General features: G+C 43.0%; 1 protein-coding gene across 1 annotated transcript; it reads left to right on the top strand.

Moving 5' to 3' along the window:
• Nucleotides 1–2,097: 2,097 nt before the first annotated feature.
• Nucleotides 2,098–3,334, top strand: LOC130463248 (meiosis-specific protein ASY3-like). Its single transcript, XM_056832325.1, has 5 exons — nucleotides 2,098–2,188; nucleotides 2,288–2,363; nucleotides 2,488–2,637; nucleotides 2,723–2,781; nucleotides 3,143–3,334. Exons 1-5 carry the CDS (start codon nucleotides 2,098–2,100, stop codon nucleotides 3,262–3,264), a joined length of 498 nt encoding a protein of 165 aa, XP_056688303.1. The 3' UTR covers nucleotides 3,265–3,334.
• Nucleotides 3,335–9,292: the final 5,958 nt, after the last annotated feature.

Below are 9,292 nucleotides of genomic sequence, written 5' to 3'. Positions count from 1 at the left end.
AGCGTACAAAGTAAAAGCCCCCTGCAATAGCCCATTTATTTTGCAGCGTACAGATAAAAGCCCGCTGCAATAAAAAAAATTCGCTGCAAAGCTAATTAAGAAAAACATTTCGGATCTCAAACCTAAGGACGCTCATACTCCCTCTTCTTCCCTCAGCTTTCCCTGCGTACTCTCTCACCTCCTCATTCTTCTTCTTCTTCATCTGCTCTCTTTCTCTCTCCTAAATCCCTTCTTTCTCCGCCATATTCCCCCAATTCTGAGGTCCTTTTCGTGAATTCTCCCCCGTTTTCTCGCCGCGGTTTCTTCCCCAGGTAACTCCCATTTCGACGCTTTTTTCTGAATCCCCCCTTTTTTGTTCTAAGTTTTCTCTAATTCGTGGTTTTTTTGGGTTTTTTGCAAGTAATTGTTGAAATTGGGTGACAATTCGTCTTGGTTTTTGTGAAAATTTGCTCGACTCTTTCTCTCCAAGCATCTGGCCTTCGACCTCAGCCTTCGAACTCAGCCGCCTTCGAAATTGAGGAGGTATAGTTTTCTAACTTTTTGTATTTGTTTTTATGCACCTACTTCCGCCGCTAGGTGTTGAGGAGGCTAAATTGTTATGCTGCTGTTGCTCTGCCGCTACTTCCGCCGTCGTCTGTTTTCCGGTTGTGGTAGCGGAGATTTATCATTCTGTTTCCTTGATTGATTATGATGTTAGATTAGTTTAACATCAAACCCTAAGTATAAACTAGGTTTCTGATTTTTACTTGTATAATTATGATAAGCAATTAATCAGATTTATAGTTTAGAAGTTAGATTTGTAGTCATTAGTTGATCTTATTTTCAGATTTAGACAACTACGTCATTGAAGTATAAGTAGGTTATTAGTGTTGGTTTCTACATGTTTTGATTTATATTTTCTGATTTTAGTATTAAAGTATACTTGCTAATTAGTTTCAACCGGTGTATTAGTGATCAGATTTTAAGAGCCATGGATGACAAACTGATTTCGATTTTAATAGGACTCTTTTGAATTGTAGTTTGCATTATTCATACTCTAATTCGGTAATTCTTCATGAAATTGTATTTGGGGACTTGTAGAGGAATATACTAAGCTTCTTTTTCCTCGTGTACTTTATTCACTTATCTGTTTTGTGTCGTTTTTTGGAACTTTCTATTAATTTTATTTGAATTTAAAGATCCATTACGTGTTTGGTCTCATGTGGGGATGATAGATTTTGCTTGATATGATGTATCAAATTGTTAAATACATTATGTTGGTTTTTTGTTGTATTTGTTTAGTGTTGTTCAATGTTCAATTAGTCTTTACCCACTTCATAATTGTACTAGAAAATCATATTATCCTTTCTCCCTGGGCAAGGGAGGGTGCCTGGCTCAGGGACGAGCCTGATTAGCTAATGGTTGTACTTTAAAGACGCTGTTGTAATTTTTTCTTCGCTTAACTGTTTTTCCAATTTCAGGTTTAGGGTCTCGAATCAGCAATTTGTTCAAAAGAAGATGAGTTGTTGTCCGAGTTCTGGATTCAATCATCAACCATGTAGCCAATCTCAGAAGATGTCCATTGGGGTGGTCGTTGAGTCCGTTGCCAAATCTCGTTGTGGATTCATGAAAGAGGCTGGTGTTTCAATCAGGCATTCACAGAAGGAAGCATCTGATGCACAGTATTTGACGGTAAAGCACAATGTACAGAGTGGAGTGAAGGCCTCTTGTATTGTTGAGAGAATCTTTCCACCCCTTTTTTGTGAGGCTCTATGTCTGGCAATTCTTCTTGTATCTGTTACTAATGAGACTGACATCAATCCTAAATGGAATGATTGCCTAGTGTCTGGAAATGCTAAATAATCTGTCTATACCATGGCCCTTCATCTGTAAAGGGTTTTGTGGAGAACCCGATTTCCTCAAGGCGTCATCAAGTTTAATAGTTGTGAGCGTTTAAATGGGAGTATGAGTTCGAGACTTTTTCTTAGGTCACATTTGGCATGCCTTAAATTTTCGTTTTATGTTTATTATTCATGAAATATGGACTTTTTTGGGCAACGTATCCAGAAGTAATTGTTCACTCATCTCCAGAGAACGGAAGTAGGCCTGTTCGGAAACATGTGGTCTTCCGACGTAAACGACATAGCAGTCATGATGTTGACTCTACTGATATCAGTCCTACTTTGTATACTCCAGAAGGTACACCTCGGTAATTTTCATTGTGCTTCTATATGCTAGGGTCTTTTGCTTCAAGTGGGATTGATCTTTTGTACTTGGTTATATATGTTAATTTCTTCTGAGTTATCAGAAAGGGGCAATTCTGGTGATGTGTTAACGGAATGCTTGGATGAAATTCCAGAGGACGGAACCGACGGATTGGCCAGGTTATTCTTCTCATTCTCAAACTTGGAGTCTTGGAAAAACAAAAACAAAAAATTGAAAAGAACTTTTTTCTACCCTGATTTATATCTATCTTTTTAATTCTAGTTTTTCTTGGTGGTATTTCAGAGTGGTTTCGTTGTTAGGCTTGGAGTTAGAAAAGGTTAAAACCAAAATGATGTCAGTGACAAACAAAAAATGCTCAGAAATACTGGTGTCTGCTGCCGAAGAAATTCATTCACAGCTGCAGAATGTTGAGTCTCAGATTCAGACAGATTTGTGAGTACACTTAATCTAACAATCTGTGGACTATCGATTCATCATTAGCTTCGTTTCCTTAGTTTGATTTCTGTTTATGTTTTAGAGTGAAACTAACAAGCCTCAAGACATCTAAAAGGAAACATCTGGAGACAAGGCTTGAAGGTAATGGTTATAAGATTTCAATTGGTTCATACTTCAGAGTCGCTATCTAATTGAGACCAAGTTTGATGAACTGCAAATTAATTCTGTGGTGCTGTTTTTCTATGCTTAGCCTTTTCCTAGCTGATTAACTTCGCAAATGTAAATGAACATAGCACTTCTGTTTTGTAATCATGCAAAATGTTGTGAAGTGGATGTAACTGGAGCTTAGCAATCTCTAACTATCAACTAAGTGTATTGTTGTAAGACATGTCTAGGGAAGTTCATTAGATAGTTACATTGTCATTAGTTTCTTGAATGTTAAAATGTGATATTTAATTTGTATTTAATCTAATGTTTAATTTAAATTTCTGTTTTTGTAAAGGTCTACACTCCGAGGATTGCGCCTTATGCGAGGAATTTGATGTGGTTCGTGAGCAATGGGCTAAGTTTTTTACCAACAAGTATTTATTATTGGCTTTAGCGCGCTTGATCGAGTTGGTTTAGTTGTTATAGAATAAATTTTATATTAAAATGTATGTTTATGTTGAAATTGGAACATATATTTAAATGTAATATGTGCACTTTGGTTTTGGGATATATAGTATACAAAACTCCAGTTGTTGTTTTTATATTTGTTATACAGGTTGCGTTATTCTATTATTGTTTTGACAGGTTTCTATATTTGGTGCAAGGCACTCTAGGTGTATCCCTAAACAAAATTAGAATTTTCCCGCCAAAAGTGCTTTTTTGCAGCGTACATATATGTTGTACGCTGCAACAAGGGAAAAAAATTTCGCAAAAATTCAGACTTGTTGCAGCGTACAAATAAATGTACGCTGCAAAAAATTGAGTAATTCAGACTTGTTGCAGCGTACAAATAAATGTACGCTGCAAAAAGTTGAGTCTTTTGCAGCGTACATATATATGTACGCTGCAACAAGTCCAAAATTTTGCCAATTTTTTGGCACTTGTTGCAGCGTACATCTAAAAGCCCGCTGCAACAAATCACTTTTTGCAGCGAACATTGTACGCTGCAACAAGTTCAGACTTGTTGCAGGCCCCCCAGTTGCAGCATACGATGTACGCTGCAACAAGGGTCTAAAAGCCCGCTGCAATAAGGGTTTTTTCTACTAGTGTTCCTCCATTCTTTCGCCATTTTTGCTCGAGCTTCTCACTCAATTTACTCATTTTCCACTCGTTTCTTTCATTTTTCTTCACGAATTCTACTCCAAGTCACTTCCTAATCCTCCCAATGTAAGTAATTTTCAGTAGTTTTTCAGCTTTTGTCAAATTTGAGTATTTTTGTTGAGTGTTCTTGAACTTGAAATTGATTTGGGGGTTTTTGATTTCGTGCCCCTTTCTTTCAATTAGATAGCTGAAAATGTTCTATATGACATGTTAATTAGTTTGTGCATGTTAATTTTCGCAAGTATGTTGGTTTTTGTTGAATTTGGGCTTATTTATACTAGCCCCCAAGTGTACCTACGACTCCAGTATTTTCTTGCAATGTAGGCGTTCTTGGTATACTGCTTGCGTTCCTCATAATTCATGAGTGACAAATTATGAAAGAATTTCGACTTTGTTGGAGTTAATTTTTGTTTAGGGAGGTTTTGCTCAATTTGAACTTAGTACCATGTTTTTAGGGAACAAAATTGTATGACTCCATTTCATGAGCGGAATGCGCTCTTTTAGGGATGGTAAGTGCCATCTTGTTAAAGGTATAATGCCTTATTGTTGTGTCATTGACCAACATGTCTCACGAGTCATCACCGTCCTCTGGTGATCATGCGGAGCGTGGCATGACACGTCAGTCCACTGGTGTGGGACCCCTATGGGTGGGTCCTGCGTACTACGACGGTCGGGATTTGCACTACGACCTGGAGCATCACGTGACCACCCGTCTTCATGCGAGGAAGGATACTACAATCCGTGGTTATGGTGCGGCGATGAGCGAGACCGTCTTTGGTTTCCTGAGTTCGGACGCCCGGGCTTTGGCGAGGGAGAGTTCGCTGTTCCCGGTAGTTGAGACTTTCTGGGAGGTACTACGACTCAACATCTCCCTATCTTTCTTGCGCTCGTTCATGAGATGGTGGTGGGATACCACCAATACTTTTCACTTTCCTTGGGGCGAGATGAGGATTACTCCCGAGGACTACACTGCTTTGACGGGCTTGACCTTTACAGGGATTCCCGTTCGTCTGAGGTCTGCTGGCCCGCCGCCGACTGTTGCTGAGGGCACTAGGGTTATGGGCTCGTGGCTAGGTCAGAGATTGCCTTCGTACCAGGCCCGTGGGATACCCTATGCTGACTTGATGTGGGGCCTGGAACGTGGGGTGGAGGAGTTGCCTTTGAGACAGGCCCGGCTCTTTTACCTCCACTTCATCACTTCTACCTTTCTGTCGGGCCCTACTGACACCTTTGACCCGAGGTGGATAGACTAGGTGGAGGACGTATCTTCGCTAGGCGCCTACTGCTGGGGCGATTTGGGCTATGCGACGCTCGTGGGCCAGATGAGTCTGGCGGTGCGAGAGTCGGACCCGCGTAGACGTCATTTCGTCATCGCATTGGCGGGGGTGCCGCGCTTGATTGAGGTATGTGCCTCGCTCTTTTTTGCTTTTATGTCTTTATTGGGCTCTTTGATATAAATTTTGTTTTACTGTCCATTTTCTTTCTTTTATAGCTTTGGGCCTTTGAGCATTTACCTTGGCTGGCTCCCCGAAAGGGGCAAAGGCCTTTGGAGTACCCTGCTGGTCGTCGTTGGGGCTGGAAGAAGAAATTGACGGCGCGTCCGCCGTCTGATACCGTGTGGGATCTCATTCGGGACGGGAACCCCGAGCATGTAAAGCACCTTTTCCCTATCTCGTTTCTTATTATTTATTTTTTGGTATGCGAGATCTGATTGTGTTCGTTATTCACAAATAGGTGGTCTGGACCCCATGGCTCTCTTTTAGGGGTGCATACGCTTCGGTCAGGGATAGTTATGCCCTGAGCCAGATGCGGGTTTTATTCGTTGGTCGCCGTGACCCCGTCTGGTATCTGGGAGAGCGGGTACGTATGCAGACCGTTGGAGTCTTCTCGGTGCCTCATCCTCCACCTGCGACCATGTTGGCCACCCGTTCGATAGGCGAGGCCTGGAGGGTTCATTCGAGGGCGGGCGTCTCGGCGACGGAGTTGGTGATAGCGGGAGCTAACTATCATCAGTTCATCCTGAGTTCTCTTCGTCTCCCGGAGCCTGGCACTGTAAGTCGCTCTTTTTATTCTTATATATTTTTTGTTGCATTCCCCTGCTTGTGCCCATGTATTCATGTTATCGTGTTTCGTGCAGGAGCATCTTGATCCTTTGTTAGGGGGATGGGTGCCTCCCGATGCTCGGATCTCATATATTGGGGAGGGTGGATCCAAGGTTGTGGAGATTATCCCGGAGGGCCGGGTTTTTCATGCTCCGCTCCCTGAGGGAGTACAGGGGGTATGCACCTTTCATTTATGCATCTTTCTTATTCTTTTTTGTCTTCTTTTGTTACTGACATTCCCATTTCAGGTCCCGGCCCGTACGGCCAATGCGATGGTGGGGGTGATCAACCGGTTGAAGTCCGCGTTGGTTCGGGCCCGATCCGCACTTTCTTGCAGGAGCCCCCGTTCTACTCAGGTAATGTGCTTGTTTTTTGAGATCTGTACCTTTTATTTGGTTTTCTGTTACTTACTTTTCTTTTTGTTTCTACAGACGGAGACAGGGCGAGCCGGGGCCGATGACACGGGCCCGTCGAGATTCGGGGGATGCGGCCCTGAGGAGAGGGAGCGGGCACGGCACTCGCCCCTACGGCATCGCCGTTCTGATGTGGGAGCGAGTAATTCTGGGGAGAGATCCGGGCCGGAGCGTGGGCGTCGTTCCCTGTCAGTGGCTCGTGAGCCTAGCCCCGAGTTGCAGCCGCAGCCTCAGCATTGGGGAGGTTCAGGCTGGGGGTCCTCGCACTATGGGGGGTGGACGGGATGGACCGGCGAGGCTTGGAGGAATGAAGCCGAGGACGAGTCTTAGGCTCGCCTCCTCTTTTGTATTTTATTTATTCTTGTATTTCGCATGTATATATGTTTTATTACACTCATTTACTTTTGCGAATCTTTGGTGCAAGAATGTTTGAGCCTTCAATGGGCTTGCTAGGTTGCCTTTATCAAATGAGGTCTCAACACGTAGCATTATGACGGTAGTTTATTTCCAAACCACCGACAAATTTTGAAAAAGAAAGGATTTCATATATTGTAAAAAAATGAGTTCGTACAAGAGTGCACACGTACTAGACTAGCCGACTACTTGGGGGTATTACATATGTATATTTTCTTATGTCTACATTTGGGGTTTTTGTCCTTGTCAACTCGTGTCATACTCCTCTGTTGGGTTTGTGCCTTCATAAGTTTCTTGTGGCTATCCTTTTCTATGTATCTTTGGACTTTTAGCTTTGCTCGTGCATGGGTCGGGGTATAGTGCCCTTTGTAATGTCTTTCCCTCTCGATGTGTTCCATGACTTTATTATTCCCTTTTTTTATTGGACCGAATCCTTGGTAAGGATTGCCCATGTATCTTTGTCAGAATCAGGTCGTGCGTAGTTCATACTATATATGTTTTTTGAAAGGGGTGTTTATTACACGTCTGCTACCCCCCTAAGTGTTCGCGATTCTTTTGGTAATTCGAGAAAGAAGTACGAACACTTGCAGGAGCGGGAGGACTGGTGGCAGAAGAGAATGACGCCCAGGTAAGGGCGTTGGAAAAGATCGGCGCCCAGGTCTGGGCGTGACAAATTATGGCGCCCAGCCCTGGGCGTTGAAACTCAGTTCTTGCGAGCTTTTCGTTTTCGTTTATTTATTTATTTATTTTATTTTAGTGAGTCTTATGCCGTTTTGTTATAGTAGTGTGCAGAATGCTTGCTTATGAGTTTAATGTGTATTATTAAAATGCCTTAACTCCGGACTTAACTTTATTAAATATAATATTTTTTTCAATTGGTCTAAATTCGTGAGGTTAGCGAATTCCGCTCCATCTATGTCAGCCAATTGGACTGCACCGCCTGGTAGGATGGTTTTTACAAAGTATGGTCCGGTCCAATTAGGCCGGAATTTTCCTCGGGGGTCCGTGTACCACGGACCTCTTTTAACACGAAATCACCTTCTTTGATATTTCGAGGTTTGACTCTTTTATTGAATTGCCTTGCGATACGCTTTTGATACACTTGCACGTGATGTAAAGCTCTCAATCTCCGTTCGTCTAAAAGGACTAGCTCGTCGTACCTAGCTTGGACCCAATCGGCCTCGGGTAGCTTGCTTTCTAGGACGATCCGGAGGGAGGGAATTTCCAACTCGATTGGTTGGACTGCTTCCATTCCGTATACCAAGGAGTAAGGTGTTACCCCAATGGAGGTGCGGATTGAGGTTCGATAACCCCATAATGCAAAGTGTAATTTGTTGGGCCAGTCTCTATAGTTTTCGGCCATTTTTTCAATTATGACTTTAATGTTTTTGTTGGCCGCCTCTACCGCGCCGTTCATTTGCGGCCTGTAGGGAGAGGATTTATGATGTTTGACATGATATTTTTCGAGTATGTCTTGGACTTCGGCCCTAAAGTGGGAACCTTGGTCGCTTATGATTTCGTGTGGAACCCCGTACCGACATAATATGTTCTTTTCAAGAAAGCGGGCTACATGCTTGGCCGTTAATTTCGCGTAGGAGACTGCCTCTACCCATTTAGTGAAGTAATCAATTGCGACTAAAACGTACTCGTGTCCCCCTACACCTGTGGGTGTTACTTTGCCAATTATGTCTATACCCCAGGTAGAAAAGGGCCATGGGGAAGTGAATGTGTATAGTTCCGAGGGAGGTAAGTGGTTAAGGTTACTGAAAATTTGGCATTTTGGGCAGGTTTTCACAAAGTGATGGCAATCGGTTTCCATGGTGGTCCAATAATACCCTTAGCGGGATATTTTTCGGGATAGCATTTTGCCGTTCACATGAGGTCCACACACGCCGTTATGGTATTCTTCCATTAGTCTTTGGGCTTGGTTTTGGTGAACACAAAGTAACTTGATTTTATTCGGCGTGTATTTGTACAACTCTCCCAAGATTATGCTATATTGTGACGCGAGGAGGCGTAGGGCCTTTTGTGCTCGCGGGGAGGTGTTTGGGGGGAATTCCCCACTTGTTTTGTAACGAAGGAAGTCCGTATACCATGGTTCTTCTTCGGTATTTTCAGGTTCGAAGTCTATGGCACAGCAATAAGCCGGCTCTTTTCTTCGTTCGACCCGAAGGGTCATTCCGTCCCACTCACTCGGGATGTTGAGCATCGAAGCTAGCTTCGCTAGTGCATCCGCGAATTGATTGTCGTCTCTTGGTAAGTATGTATACTCGATTTTTTCGAATTGCTCGACTATTTGGTCTAAGTGAGCTTGATATTTTGAGAGACTAGTGCTTCCACTACTACAAATCCCGCCCTTTGGAGACGCTTTTTAGACCATTTAACGACGCCAAAAAGCGTCGAGAATTTAGCGCT

The sequence above is a fragment of the Spinacia oleracea genome, chromosome 6 (assembly GCF_020520425.1).
Source record: "Spinacia oleracea cultivar Varoflay chromosome 6, BTI_SOV_V1, whole genome shotgun sequence".
Classification (NCBI taxonomy): domain Eukaryota; kingdom Viridiplantae; phylum Streptophyta; class Magnoliopsida; order Caryophyllales; family Amaranthaceae; genus Spinacia; species Spinacia oleracea.
Note: the sequence above shows the minus strand (reverse complement) of the source record. Positions and strands in the feature narration are given on the sequence as shown.

What these genes read in the sequence shown, in the direction of transcription:
- LOC130463248 (XM_056832325.1), top strand. Translation starts at nt 2,098, where the DNA reads ATGTGGTCTTCCGACGTAAACGACATAGCAGTCATGATGTTGACTCTA. An exon ending in GGAACCGACGGATTGGCCAG is followed by an intron (nt 2,364 to 2,487) that starts GTTATTCTTCTC and finishes GTGGTATTTCAG; the next exon opens with AGTGGTTTCGTTGTTAGGCT. An exon ending in TCTGGAGACAAGGCTTGAAG is followed by an intron (nt 2,782 to 3,142) that starts GTAATGGTTATA and finishes GTTTTTGTAAAG; the next exon opens with GTCTACACTCCGAGGATTGC.